Here is a 15,510-nt window from a genome sequence, read left to right on the forward strand (position 1 = left end):
TTTCATAGAAACTGCAGGACTAAGGGCCTGATTCAGCACGGATCGCAACGCTGCCTTCTCACGCACCCGGCCTATGTAAATGTAAATGAATGCGATCGCTCAGCCGCCGCAGCACATGATGCAGATGCCCAGCACTACATAAAGCCATACATGCCTACTCTCCCGGAAGTCGCAGGAGGCTCACGATCTTTCGGGTAACCCCCCGCACCCCCGGAATAGTAGGCATATCTCCAGCATCCCGCCCACGTCCTAGTGATGTGGGCAGGATGGGGCGATTTTACGGGGATTTTCGGGTCCGCGAGTAGTGGGTGGGGCTAAAGCCCGTGAATCGCTGCCTTTTTACGGGGGTGGGGCGGGGCCTAATGACGTATACAGCCCAGCCCCGCCCCCCTGAAGATGTCACAGAATCTCCTCTCCGGGGCTTCTCCCGGGGAGGGGATTTAGAATGTCGGCAAGTATGCATAAAGCCGTCCCCTTACCTTTACTTACATCCGCATTAGTTAGCCAGACAGCGAAAACATCGGTAACATCAAGAACCATCGGACCCATATGCACGGTTGTGTTTGACCTGAACTTCACTCACGAACTGCTACACTTTCTGCACGCAGTGAGAACTCAGGCTGCATATGCCGACGCATGGGCTTAATTGTAAACGCCCCTGTAATGGCATTCAAGCGGCGCTCAAACCACTTTACATGTAGCGGATGCTCATTGGCTGGGACCCACGTGTAACCAGCTAATAAGCGCCCGCTACATGTAAAGCGGCCGCTGATTGGCTAGCTGCCCGTGTAAACTAACAGATGATCACAGTCATCTGTCATTTCGTGAGGTGCAAGTATTATGTCACAACATATACTTGCACCTGTTCGCATGGATCGCGTAAGTCGTTTTCTTATTTTGCCTTTTTTGGGGGGTCCCCAACTCCCCTGAGATCCCCGGCTTGGTCTTACCGGCTCGGGGTGCGAATGCTTTGTCCATGGAGACCCGGTAATAGGGTCTCCTGGCTGTGGCATTGCACCACGGTCGGTTTGGGTCCGGTGTTGGTTTTAAATATAGGGGGACCCCTACGCAATTATTTCCCCCCTATATTTAAAACCAGCACTGGCCCTGCAGCCAGGTGCAGGTTCCTAAATTATGGGGGAACCCTACTCGTTTTGTTCCTTGTAATTTTAGGAGCCATGACTGGCTGACCAGTCCAGGGCTGGTTATGCTTTTGGGGGGGAACCTACGTAATTTTTTTAAAAGATTTAATCCTTCTTTAACAGGTTGACCACACAAGCAGCCTTCACATATCTCTCTGATATGTGCAGGCCGCTTGCTCGGGAGAGTTTTGCAGAGAGAAAACACTGCAATCTCAGGTGAGTAATCTCATCTAAACTCTAAACTTGCTACTCGGGGGAGAAATCTCGATCTGCTTCACCTATCGGAAAACTCACTTTCAGCTAAACTCATTTCTTATTAAATTTGTGAATTGAAAAACGGGAAAATCAACCGAATTTCGGCGATGCAAATCGAGATTAAAATAAAAACAAACTCAATCAGACTCGAATCTTAGTAAATTTACCCCCTAGAATCTGATTGGCTGCTATGGTCAAAATCTATATTTGTCCTCTTTAGGAGGTTTGATTAATCTCCCCCTCTCGGTTCTGCTCTGTGTAGCCAAATATAATTGTAAAAGACCTTACTGCACATGTTAGTCCAGGGCCCAGAGTGTGAATAGGACTGGGGCTAGAATGCTGCATTGCTGGACACTATAGAAAATGTTTGATGGAGTCTCTTTTATCTAGGTCCTGTAGCTAACGCACCCCATGCATAGGACCTGTTGGTGCTTATAAAAATAACATGAAACAGCAATAAGCACATTTTCCATAACTCTCTTGTGCTAGTGCTAGATGTTCAACCACAGTGCCGGAACTCCCAGAGACAATTAAGTCATTTGCCGCCGGACTCCAGCCCTTAAGGGGGCACCTGGCTCCATTGTCCCCCGGCCGTTCCGGGCACTGCTATGGAGATGGAGCGCCGCTGATCGGCGCTCTACTTCCAGCAGCATCAATTTGCCGGGCGCTCGCTGAGTGTGTTACCAGCGGGCACCCGGCTCCTTCTTTCCCCCCGGCGGTAGCCGGAGGAACGGAGCTCACTCCTGAGCTCCGCTTCCGGGTCCCGCAATGCACTATGGGAGTGACGTCATGACGTCACTCCCATAGTTCCGAGGAGCGGGCGCCGGGGACGGAAGGCAGCAGCACTGGAGCGGGATTTCAGGTAAGTATTGTTTTTTTTTGTATGTGTGTGCGCTCGCGGCAGGGGGCTCACTACAGGAGGCATTATTGGTGGCTCACTACAGGGGGCATTATTGGTGGCTCACTACAGGGGGCTTTACTGGGGGCTCACTACAGGGGGCATTACTGGGGGTTCACTACAGGGGGCATTATTGGTGGCTCACTACAGGGGGCATTATTGGGGGGGGGATTACTGGGGGCTCACTACAGGGGGCATTACTGGGGGCTCACTACATGGGGCATTACTGGGGGCTTACTACAGGGGGCATTACTGGGAGCACTACAGGTGGCATTACGAGGGCTTACTACAGGGGGCATTACAGGGGGCTTACTACAGGGGGCTTACTACAGGGGGCATTACGTGGCATTATGGGGGCTTACTACAGGGGGCATTACTGGGGGCTTTCTACAGGGGGCATTATTGGGGGCTTACTATTGGGGGCACTACAGGAAGTTTACTACTGGGGGCTTACTACAGGGGGCTTACTACTGGGAGCACTACAGGGGACTTACTACTGGGGCACTGCAAAGGGGGATCACTACTGGAGGTACTGCATAGGGGGACCATTACTGGGGGGCACTACATAGGCGGCATTGCATAGGGGGACCTCTACAGAGGGCACTGCACAGGGGGACCACTACTGGGGAAACTGCATGGGGGGGGCGGCAGCTGTTCCTGGCATAGGTGCTGGGGGTTGGTACATTTTAATTTGGGGGGGCACCAACATTTATCTTGCCTCCGGGCACCTGGGATGAAGTTACGCCACTGTTCAACCGTCCAAGAGCAGATGGGAGCTATATACATATGTGTTGCCCTGTCTAATCCCTTAGCAATGGACAACAGGCTTTTAGCAATCTCCTAGGCTGCTGTTAACCTTAGTAGTTATTTCCATCCTACCAGTTAGGTTCATATTATATGACCATCTAGACTAATTTAATTTAAATTTAAGTTGTGTATTTGGATCACCCCGGTGTCCTGAGGGTGGGGGCTCGGAGCACTGTGCCCTCTTTTATCAGGCCCTGCCCTCAGCGCATAGTCCACAGCCCTTGCCTTATAAGTACTAACAAAAACAGACGACAAGCAAATGACTCCATTACAATGGAATAAAAAGTATTACCACAGCTTTCATTGTTATTGCAGTAAAATACTATATTAGCATTATTCTGGCAATATGCACAGCCTGGTTAAAAACATATGGGCTCCGGAACAGCATCGTTTAGGATAATTTCCCACCTAAATCTCACTCCAAATGTTAACGTTCTTTAGCATATGCTAGCTAAGAATTGTACTTCTAAATATAAGTTGCTCATATGCTGCACAGTTTTAAATGACATTTTGTAAAATGATATGTAGCAATCACCACACTATGTTAAAATTTGCATAGCATAAAGTGACATGGCATAAATTAACCTTGATTGAATGTTTAAATTGATATGTGTAAAAGATAAGAAATGGCGAAAGCAGCCTGTCAGTGACTAAGAAATGAAGGGCTTCGCTGTGGCATAAAACATGTCTCACAAGATGTCCTACGAAAACGAGCAACCGGATCTGTGTTCAGATTGGCCATACACATTGGCGGCCATATTGTGCTGTTCACCCCTCAGGGTGAGAGGAGGACACATCACTTCCTGCCTCTAGTTTGGTTAGAAGATGGCGCAGGCACAGTCCAATGGTGCCATCTTCTGACCTCATATTTTCCATCCCCGGTGTAATCCTATTAGTCTCACTCAATAAGACCAATTTCTGGTTTTGCAATCATTCAGGAGCAGACGAGCTGTATAGCTGTATACTGTGGGAGTGCCTGCCAGATTGGGGATGTCATTATCAGAGTGTGGTCTAATGTTTTGTCAGATTGGGGGGAGGGGGGGATTTACAGTATGAAATCTTACAGAGAGTTAAAATAGGGAGCGATAAAGTACCAAACTATTGTAACTGTAATTTTTCTAGCACAGCCTTTAAAATGACAGTTGGGAGCTGATTGGTTGGTAATTTGTCTCTCTCCACTTTATTTCTCGCCAAGATTTGATATATATATCCCCCTGTCAACATTCTGAATGTTGACCTTTGACTGGATACCCCCCAGGGAGCGTATTTTTGTAAAAATGTTTGAAGACTAAAACATTAGCATTGCCGATCCCCCATCCCATTGGAAATTACGCCTAAGTTGCCTTCAGTCTCTGTATAGCCACGAGTGGCGTCATGGTGCCAAATGATGGCAAATACATCTAAAGCTCTGGGCAGTGCCAATGCATACATGCAAAGCAAAATGTCCATTATACACTGCATTGTAAATGTCTCCCGTCATCTTCTGTGGTATGTTAATAAAATATCAGCAATAAAAAGAACAGACATCTGTACATGCAGATAAATGTGTATCCCTAAAGCTATTTCCCAGCTGCTAGTACAGTGCTCATCCTGACTACACACAATTCAGCTGTACCGGATTTGTATATTACATTATTCATTCCCTTAATATTAGTCTAAAATAATAACCTTTCCCTCGCCTTTCTGGGAGAGAAGCATTCCAGCAGCCATTCACTAAAAGCTGTACCCGCTCATTAGTGACTTTATTGCCGCCTGCTCATTATACTTTATTACCAACAGAAATAGAGTCGGCATTTAAGTATATAACGGCAGTGCAAATTGCCTGCTCTGCTTTCGGCTAGATGGGTGTAGTAAAATAAAACTGCAGCAGGTTATCATTATCACAATATGCAGGGATTTTGTTAATGAGAAAACTAAATAGACAAAGAGTGCCCCCAAGTGGTCAAAAGGGATGACTGCAAAAATGTAAAAAAAAAATTTTTTTAGCCAGGATTCAAGGATATGCTTGCATCAATCAGTATACCGCAAAAAGTATATATATAACAATCAGTATATAATAGAACCTAATTACATGTAGCAATTGCAGCCACAACTCTTTTATACAAGCAATCCGTTCTTGCTGCATGAAACAACAGTACATATGTGCGCTCTTAATATAGGAATAAAGTCAAAAGCTGCTATAGGGTTAAAAAACACAAAAGCCACATATTTATTATACACTTTTTTTGCAGAAGATCCTCAGTTTTCTGAGTTTTGTTTTTGCAATAATTAAATATCCCCCTGATGTGTTAAGCAAGGAACAGCAGCAGATACAGAAGCCTGATTGAGAGGCGGACAATAATGCAGACACGTTTATGGAGTCGCAGTGGCAGTAATATGCAAATGCTAGTTTCAGCCCTCCCCATGTGTACTAGTGTGCGCCAGACTGTCCAAGCCCTGAGACGCCCACTTTAATTGCCCGTGGATCGTGGAACTCAACTGATGGTTCTACAATGCTGGGGGCATGATAAGTGTGCCCAACACATGATATTCCCATATGATAGTAAGATAACATTCATACATTGTTATTCATTTCTCTGCTGCCTTAGAGTACATTTACAAGAATTTATAATATCTAGGGTCACTAGGAGTACTATATTGCAAATGGCCAATCATGTGGGGGAGGAGCCACACTGAAGGGGCGTGGAGAACTCTCCGTTTGGGGATGGATGTGACTCTGGCTGGCCACAGAGGCACCCCCAATCATGACATTCTTCGCGGCATATAACTTGTGTAATACTCTTGTTAGTTTAGAAACCAGTGATCCTAATGCCATCATACCCATTGAGGTTTTTACTGGCGTTGTGTTAATTTGCGTTGTGTTTATGGAACGCTAAGGGGCTTATTCAGAGGTGGACGCAGACACGGACGTAGCTGACACTTTTGCCGCAGTCCCGTCTGAGTCTTTATACAAATGCCACATCCAATTTTCAAACAACTGAGACGCCCACTTGCAGCATCTTAGGACGGTGGTTTCTCATCTATATGCGGCGCCACCATCGGTCACAGCATCGAAACTTGCATCAGTCCTATGGCAGGTGCGGTTTTTCAGTCTGAGAATGGCCTCCCGTGTAAGCCGCTGTGCGTCTTTGAACGCAGTCACAGTCAGCGGCACACCCACATCGGCTTCACGTCCCCCTCTCGTTACCTCCCGGGAACCGCCACTAAAATACTTAAACCCTGTGTCTGATTCTGTGCTGCATCTCTGTGCGCAGACAATCTGGATGAATTTGCAGTATAAAACACATTGGTCAACTGCGCACATAATCAGACCCTAACTACTCCCCTTTCCTGTGTTTCCATGGTTCAGCGCACCGTAAATAAAAACGATTTGTTTGTGCTGAAATGTGTTTTATCTTTCAGGTCGTACACTTGGCTCTGGGGCATTCGGTAGAGTGGTTGAAGCTACGGCTCACGGTTTAGGACACGTTCAGTCAACCACAAAAGTAGCTGTAAAGATGCTGAAATGTGAGTTTTCCAGAGTTTTTTTATATCAGCGGTGTTCACACCGGAGGTATAAGTACACCCATGGGTTCTTGCTATGATGTTAAGGGGTATGCAAAAATTTGGGATGTAGTTAATTTATCGGAATCCCGACGTCAAAATCCTGATGCCTATCTTTAGCCCGACACCAAAATCCCGACAGCCGCCATCCTGAACGAAGCTAAGCAGGGCATGTTAGGTGTTAGCCGCGAGGGAGGAGGATTAGGTTTAGGGACCCCCAAGGAGGGTTAGGGATAGGCTATGGGAAGGGGGGCACCACCTGGTGGAGGTCAGGGTTAGGCACTAGTAAGGGAGGGTTAGGGTTAAGGGGTTAGGGTACTAACCGCCCCATTCGGGATCTTCATCCATCGGGATGTCGCCGGGATTTCATACCCAACCCGCAAAAATAAATGTCAGTAATGGGTGCGAGGTGAGGGTGTGGGTCAGGTTGTGGCAGCCAGCGATGGCAGACAAGTGTCCAGGATCTCAGATACCCCACGATCCTGGCTACTATAGGAGCCGAGACAGTCACCACCTCTTCCTTCCCGTTTGTGTAATAAGTTTCGGATATTACAGAACCGGTTTGATTTTGGCGAGTTTGCTGCTAAATTTAAAGTGGCAATCAGTTACTATGCAAAACCAATGAGAGGATCATAAGCTCAGTATGTGAGTTCCTGGGAAAAAGATTAGTTTGTGAGAATCAGAGATTTTTTAAAGAGATATAGATAAAAGTCTGGAATGAAGATTCTGAAACACAGGCTCTGCTGCTTCCTCTCATGTAGCTTCCTTTTTATCAATGATGAATTACATTTTTTGCAGCTAATTTATCCTGTTATTTATAACTAATGCTCCTTATATTATCCAATTAAGAGCTCCTGGACATATATATAACTTTAGATATTTCCTCACACAGAAGATGTGAGTGTTATTCTTGTAGTTATTGATTAACACATTCTGCATAAATATTTTGCAGACGAACCATATTCTATCGGCTGTCTTTATATTTCATTTTTCCTCTTTTTTTCTAAATGGCGCCATATTGACCCTCTAAAAACCTCTCCGTTACTGTCCAATACCACTTGGCAAGACTTTAATAGATAGAGATTTTGGTCTATATAGCTAACCACTGTTTATATAAATATTTTTTTCAATGGAATAACTCTACATGGGAGATCTCTCACTTTAAAAAATCTCTGATTCTCACAAAGTAATCTTTTTCCCAGGAACTCACATACCGAGCTTATGATCCTCTCATTGGTCATCCAATGCATACTGTATAATAACCAACAGCAGAGATTGGGTTTGATGTAGTGGTTCACTGTTGACTTTTTTTCAAGGGATGCTCGCACTGGCAGATCTCTCATTCTCTCTCCTCTACACAATGGGCTCTATTTATTAACATTATTTTTACTAAAATAAAGTGAAAAGGGGTGTTTTCACACCCTTTTCACATTATTTTAGTTTCACCTGTAGTTATTACAGGGCAATTGGAGTAGAATTAGTAAAATTCTACTCCAACCCCCAGTATCACTTATTTTTAGTAAAGCAGATCGCATTTCCCATAATTGTAATGGGAAATGTGATCTGTGTGCAAGTTACTAAAAATAAATTGTAAAAAAATACCGGGGGAAGCCCTGTGATAATAACGCCACCTGGAGGTGGCGTTATCCAGGGTCTCCCCCGGTTACCGGGCTCCCACTCTGCTCTAACGGGGAGAGCAGAGGCGGGAGCCGGTACCAGTAATCAGCTATGTGGTCTAAGTAGACCGCAAGCTGATTACTGTAAAAAAAAGTAAAAAAAAATGAAACATTTTTTTTTTTCCTTACCTGAATCCAGGGACCGGTGATCGGGCCTCCGGTGATGGCTCCTCTCCGGTCAGCTGGTCTCCCACAGATCACTGGGGCCCGGTCATCAGGTGATCGGGTCCCAGTGCAGTATGGGAGATCACCTGATCGGGAAGCCCGGAGAAGATCACCGGAGGCCAGGAGGTGCAGGTAAGTGTAATGAAGGGAGGGGGGGTCGCGGGGTCCACGATCACGGGGGGCGGGGCTTAGCACCGGGGGCGGGGCTTAGCGTCGGTGGGGGGGTAGTAGCGACAGGTCAGCGCATGCGCGGGCTCTTAGTCGCAGTATTTTTTCCGAAAATACCGCGACTAGAGTGCGGATGGGATCCGCAGGGACAGAGCTTTATCGCAAGCTCTGTCCCTGCAAGGGATTTATAGTAAATCCCTGTGATATTGCCTGAATTCGCAATGCGAATTCACTCGGTAATATCACACTACAATCCGCATTCAATATGCGGATTGTAGTAAATAGAGCCCTGTATGAGAGAAGATAGTAGAGCTCAGTTGCAGATTCGGATACATCCAACTTACCATTGCTTTCTCTCTTAAATTCTTACTTTTTCTCCAATTCATCTTTCAGTACCTTGTGTTTTTTACAGTATATTTTTAGATTCTTTATGATATTTTCTTTATTTTCTTAATGTAGTTTAAATATTTCGCCTATTATGTATCCATTATGACTGAAGTGATTTTCACAACTTCAGCTTCCATTTTGTATATGTGTATATAGTATTTGTTTCGTGTGTCTGTAAGTCCTTTTTATCATGTAATACTTGACACCCATTAAAGGTAAAATTTTATAAAAGAGAGGTATTGCAGATTTGTGTGCTCTCGTTATAGAGTCTATTTGTGGATGACTAGATCATCCACTACTTTCTTTTCTCATGTGATTTTACTATGAGAAGCACCTCCACAGCAGAATATATACCAGTAGGGATTTAATGCTCTAGATAGTGGTTATAGCAATACTTCTACACCATTTTTTCATTTATTGATTCATTCATACAATAGGTATTATTTAAACCTGTGCGGTGATACCCCATTCTTCCCCCTTCTCCCTTTCCCTCATGTTTACAATACTATGCAAAACCAGCCTTATAACAGATTGCTGCTTTAAATTTACCAGTGCACTTGCCAAAATCGGGCTGGTTCCATGATCTCTGAACCTACTCTATTACAAAATCCCCCGTAGTATCCCTGCTGGTGTTAGAACATAACATATCTTTAAAAATGAATAAGACAGTATACTGTACGTAGATTTTAGATTTATTGTCACTTTTTTATTAAATAGCATTATATGACACCATTTATTCTGTTCTTGCATAACTTTAAAAAAAAACTTGTTTATAGCATATTTAATATATAGCGGAGCCTAAACATTTTATCTCGTATTAATTATACTTTGATGGCAAATGTCATGGGTAAGAAATATGCAAATGAGCTGCCAGGGGGTACCCAAGGGAAAAAAGGTCCAGAGCCTCTGTTCGAAGTGGTCAGCAGACAAAATTTTTATTGTTTAAATGTGCATTGTAGCTTATTTGTCTTTATTATTTGGCATTTATAAGTTCTGCCTTGTCACAGCAACCGCACGGAGCAGCGAGAAGCAGGCTCTGATGTCTGAGCTGAAGATTATGAGTCATCTGGGTCCCCACTTAAATATTGTCAACCTATTGGCGGCATGTACCAAAGGAGGTATCTTGTGATATTTATATCGTATTATATATTTATTTTACCACTGGGACACCATAGAGCTTATGTAATAATATGGTAGGGATGGATCTGTGGGACATGACTTGCAGACAGGGCACATAGAGGGCGCAGTCCCTCCAACCACCCCGATTTCAGTGTGACAGTCCCGTTTTTTAAGGCACTGTCCCGCTGTTACACCTGCAGGCCAAAGTGTCCCGTGGGCAGTCGGGAGGTTGGGGACACGCACCGCCGCAGTTCTGCTTTGCTACTGTCCAGCCTGACATGAAATGGGAGACATGCCATACGGACACGCCCCCAAGTAACGTCATATTGGGGCGAGGTCTATGGAAATTAGGCTACGCCCCCTTTTGGCCGCGAGCAGCTTTGCCACACAAAGGGGGTGTTTGGCACCGTCCCGTGCTGCCCAGGGAGCTGCTCCTCCTGGATCCAGCCCTGATTGTAGAATCTTCTGTCGGTGAAGACATACCATGTACTACTAAATGTCCTAGACACATTGAGCCACATATTACACGCACCGGACCTTTACAGAACCAGACACTATATGTTGCATGTCTGTTTATGTGGTAAATCCCAAATATATGCTGCTTATCGTCTATTTCCTGCTCACAAAAGTGGTGAAATAGGTAGAGACGTATAAAACTTTATAAGGAGAAGTTGCCCATAGCAACCAATCAGCAACTACCTACCATTTTATAGAAAGTACTAGAAAAATTGTAGCTAGAAGCTTATTGGTTGGTATTGCCAAATTCTCCACTTATCCTCTTTAGAAGGTTTGATAAATCTCCTTCATATTCTGTTACTGCATCCTCATCATTGGCATGATTTTGGTGCTACAGAAGAATATATGAAGTGTTAGTAAATTTACTATATTCTATTTCATCAGGACCTATATACATAGTAACTGAGTATTGCCGGTATGGAGACTTGGTGGATTATCTACACAGAAACAAACACACTTTCCTCCAGTACTATGCTGACAAGAGCAGGAAAGAGACAGAGGTCTACAGTAATGCCGAAACAGGGGAAAGGATGTCAAGGTACCAGTTACTGTACATTCATCCTCTATGTAAATGAACAGAGATATATTTATTTCTACCTTAGCAAGTTCCGGATAATAAATAAAAAAATAAAGTTTAGATAATTAATATGTTTTGTAAAATTTTCTGTCATGAACCTATAGCCAATCAGAGCATGGGGATTTTCACATCAAATACACACACCAGCCTGTAGCCAATCAGAGTATACGAATGTTCACATCACAGGGCTAGATCAAAATGCAGCCAATCAGAGTATGAGACTTTTCACGGGGCTGGACAAAACTGTAGCCAATCAGAGCATTGAAATGGCCATAGGTTTAGACCCATCTGTAGCAAATTGCAGCTTGACAAGAGAATTCGACCAAACATCAGTGATGATAGTCACAGGGCCAGACTATACTGTAGCCAATCAGAACAAGAGAGATTGTTCACAGAGCTTGACCAAAGTGTAGCCAATCACAACATAAGAATTCTCACAGAAGAATATCGAATTGCAGCCAATCAGACCATGAGACTGTTCACATTACAGGAATGGACCAAACTGTAGCCAATCAGATAATGAGAATGTTCAGAAATACGTTAAACCAAACTGTAGCCAAACACAGCAACAGAACTTTGACAGCACAGAATAGATTCAGTTGCAGCAGCATTCACAATATAATATATACGTTTAAAAATGTTCCTGTATATGAGATGAAGTGAATGCATCGACTTTTCTGGATTTGTTTTAAAATAGCATAGGCCCAGACGTAGTGTCACATCTCTTTAATAGAAAAACAATGATCATTTTAAATTACCAGTATATTTGTTTTTATATCTAAAAACACCTCTACTGTAGGTTGTGGGCATCTGACTTTGGTAATGTGGGTGTAGCAGCCAAAGTTCCCCAAGGGAAGATGACCATTCATCATTTTTATTTTTAGTCACCATTCTACCATTCTCCTGTGGTTCTATCCAATCAGGGACTGTGTATTAATTACCTGGGCCCAGACTTGTCTAATTGGTCCAGTAGGGGCGCTAATCAGCTGGGCAGGTGGACATTTTTTTTTTTCAAACAGGTGTGGCCACGCCCCCAGCACCTGGTTATGCTTCTCCAATCACCTCGGCCCTCCATTGCTCTCTATGGCCCTGACTGAAGCCAAGACATAGGTCTGGCATGCTTAGGGAGAGGAAGGGGCAGGAGAGTGTATTGGTGAAGAGATAGACTGGTTGAATGCTTGAAGAAGGAGGAGAGGGAGGCGGGCAGTAAATAAGTAAGGGAAAGAGGGCTGGGGGCTTGTATAGGGAAGAGTGCCGTACTTTTATTTTTTTTTTGGAAGCCTTAGATTAAATATAGGTTGAGAACCCCTGACCTGGCCATTTGTTACATTTATAGACACTATCTCACAGATTGTTTCATAATCAGAGCTCCCCGCCTATCTACAATACACCCTTCTGTGTCATTCCTTTGTAGAATCATTTCAGTTCCTGTAGAATGCGATGGAGGCTACATGGACATGACCAAAGACGACATTTACTATGTGCCAATGTTGGACCTTAAAGACGAGATCAAATACGCCGAGATTGAACCCTCCAACTATGGAACCACCTATGAGCTGGAGAATTACTCCTCAGCCGGTCAGTAGCAAATACGTCAGGTTATTTAGAGAAAAACTATATTTTTTGCTATAGTTTTTCCTAAAACATCTTTCAATGTTTTTTTTTTCTCGGGGCGTCTTGGTCTATGAATTGTATATGGAAAATAATTAGACAGTGATAATCTTTTGAAAATCTGTCTATGTTTTGCTTCCAAAAAAAATAGACAAGAGTTTTTGGGTTGGTGTTGAGGGCATTTTATTATGGTAGTAGAGTTCCGCTGAGAGACACCGAGGGGTCTATGTATTAATTATCGTGTGTTAGACAATTATAATTTCTTATCGGCACGTACTGTATCTTGTCAATAAGAAATTATGGATTGCCGACACGTATTAAAATACACATCCAATAAGAGCCCATCCCTGTGATGTGTAAAAGTAAAGTGACTGATAATATTGGGGGCTGGTACACTACTGTACATTCGCGGTCATCAGGCCATGCTTGTGCGAGCTGCCATTGCCAGAGAGGGATCCTTTGGATCCCTCTCCCAATAAATGTTGTGGTATGTAGCCTGTAGGTGACAATGGCTACCGGGGCTAAACTCTGGGAATTCTTTGCATCCCAATCTTGGCTCTTATGTGAGCTGCTTTCGCAATAAAAAATGGGGGATCGCAGAAGATATCTCCAGTATCTGCTGCTGTCTCCCATACATCCTTTCAGGGGATCTTTCATATTTGATAAGTAGGCTCCTGAAGTATATGCAGGAATGTATGCCAAAAAAACCCAATAAGCTAAAAAAGAAATGTAATCTAATAACATAGTTGGAGTGTTTGTAATTTTAGCACAGCATAAATTTATCATCAATAATAAGGGGTCTATTTACTAAGTAGTGATAAGGTACCAGCCAATCAGCTCCTAACTGCCATCTCACGGGCTGTGTTTGAAAAATGACAGTTGGGAGCTGATTGGCTGGCACCTTATCACTTTTCACTCTGTCTCCTAACACTGATTAGTAAATAGACCCGTAATTCCTGTAGTAGAATAGAACAGCAATTGGTTGTACTAGACTACTAACATATGTGTGAATCATATATTGCCATTTTGCAACAGTTACACAATGAAATGCAAAATATAAACAAAATCACTTTATCTTCTTTTCATTTCCCTAAAGCTCCAGAAAGGACAAATTATTCCACCCTTATAAATGAATCGCCAACCCTCAGTTTTACTGATCTCATTGGATTCAGCTACCAAGTTGCCAACGGAATGGATTTTCTTGCGTCTAAGAATGTAAGTCATCGCATTTTTGCTTAGTAGGTTTTGCAAATCTGGTCATGTTTTCTGTGATCTCTCCATGCAGGAAAGAGCAAAGGACAATAGTTTGTGTTGTATTCAAATGCCCTAACTCTGACAGCGTACAGCATAGTGCTCATTCAGAGAAAGGGTTTGGACAGCGCCGATTTACAGTTATAAATATGCCAAGCCAATAAGATAAGAGATAACTGCTATATGATAATAGGATAAACAAAAGTACTGCAACAGCGATCCTGGGCGCAAGGTGCTGTTCCAGGAACCCCGCTAGCCAGAAGCAAGGGCCTCGGGACAGTGCCGGTGCCGGTCGCAGAGCCCTGTGCTCTGTATGGCGGCACCGCAGGCACACCCATAGTTACGACCCTGGTCTGTTCTTCCTCCTTCCTTGGTACCCCTCTGACAGCTGGCGTCCGAAGGCCACTGCTTCCAGGAGTTATGCCACTTCCTTTAAGGATCAGGTCATCTGCTACTTCATATTTGTTACCTGATAAATGCTTTGCATTAAATAGATCGGAGCAATTTAATAATCTTGCTGGTCAGGACAGCACTTTCGAAAGAATCTGTCCCGCAAAGCACTTTACATCCCTGTGAGGTCTTTCACCTCAGAAATGAAGGACTATACTCACTGGTTCCTGGTTCCGTTGAAATTGTTTGAAAGGCTGGAGCTTTGCCAATCCTCCGAAAATGGTTGTTTGCGGAGTATTGACTGGAATTGGTATATTTATAAAGATGTCACATTTGCCTCTGCCTAGCAAGCGCTCAGGAACTTCTGCATGTAAAACCGCTTTCTCACTGTTTCATTTGTCACCCCTTGTTCTAAAAATTATCATTTTACGTTTTGTTCCAGCTATTGTGACAGTACCATTTCCTCTATAATAGAAACCCAATGCTCACAGACTCAACAGCGGCAGCCATTTTGTAGCCTGAAGAGTCGAGTCAGTAGGATGTTAATAAATTCTGATTCAACTCACAAAATGGCTGCCTGCAATGGTGCACTTTATAACTCTCTCAGGTTATTTTGCCTGTTGAGTTTAAAGTGCCCAGTGGGTGCCTTGTACTAGATATTACAGATGGTGACAGAGTTGGGCTACTGAATTAAATATCTAGATGGAAAAAATTATATGCCTGTCCTGTGTGTTAATTCGCAGTGTGTTCATCGTGACTTGGCTGCCAGGAACGTATTGATCTGTGAGGGAAAACTAGTGAAGATATGTGACTTTGGCCTAGCCAGAGACATCGTGCGAGACTCCAACTACATTTCCAAAGGCAACGTAAGTTTTTATGTATAGTACTTTCTGAGACGCTTACAGCAATACATGACTTTGAATCATTAATAGTTCTGCCCCTGGGATACTCATACAGGAACACAGTTGTGCTAAATACAGACTAGCAACATTTTCCGCGGAATAA

General features: G+C 43.8%; 1 protein-coding gene across 1 annotated transcript in view; it reads left to right on the top strand.

The window, feature by feature from the left end:
• Positions 1 to 15,510, top strand: part of PDGFRB (platelet derived growth factor receptor beta) — a 141,875-nt gene that overhangs the window by 110,230 nt on the left and 16,135 nt on the right. Inside the window, exons 13-18 of the mRNA XM_088478266.1 lie at positions 6,505 to 6,609; positions 10,049 to 10,159; positions 11,061 to 11,214; positions 12,668 to 12,831; positions 13,961 to 14,079; positions 15,249 to 15,371. Of these exons, the coding sequence (XP_088334392.1) occupies positions 6,505 to 6,609; positions 10,049 to 10,159; positions 11,061 to 11,214; positions 12,668 to 12,831; positions 13,961 to 14,079; positions 15,249 to 15,371 (776 nt within the window). The remainder of the gene's footprint in view (positions 1 to 6,504; positions 6,610 to 10,048; positions 10,160 to 11,060; positions 11,215 to 12,667; positions 12,832 to 13,960; positions 14,080 to 15,248; positions 15,372 to 15,510) is intronic.

This window comes from Taudactylus pleione, unplaced genomic scaffold (assembly GCF_031769625.1).
Source record: "Taudactylus pleione unplaced genomic scaffold, aTauple2 ptg000212l, whole genome shotgun sequence".
NCBI classification, from domain to species: domain Eukaryota; kingdom Metazoa; phylum Chordata; class Amphibia; order Anura; family Myobatrachidae; genus Taudactylus; species Taudactylus pleione.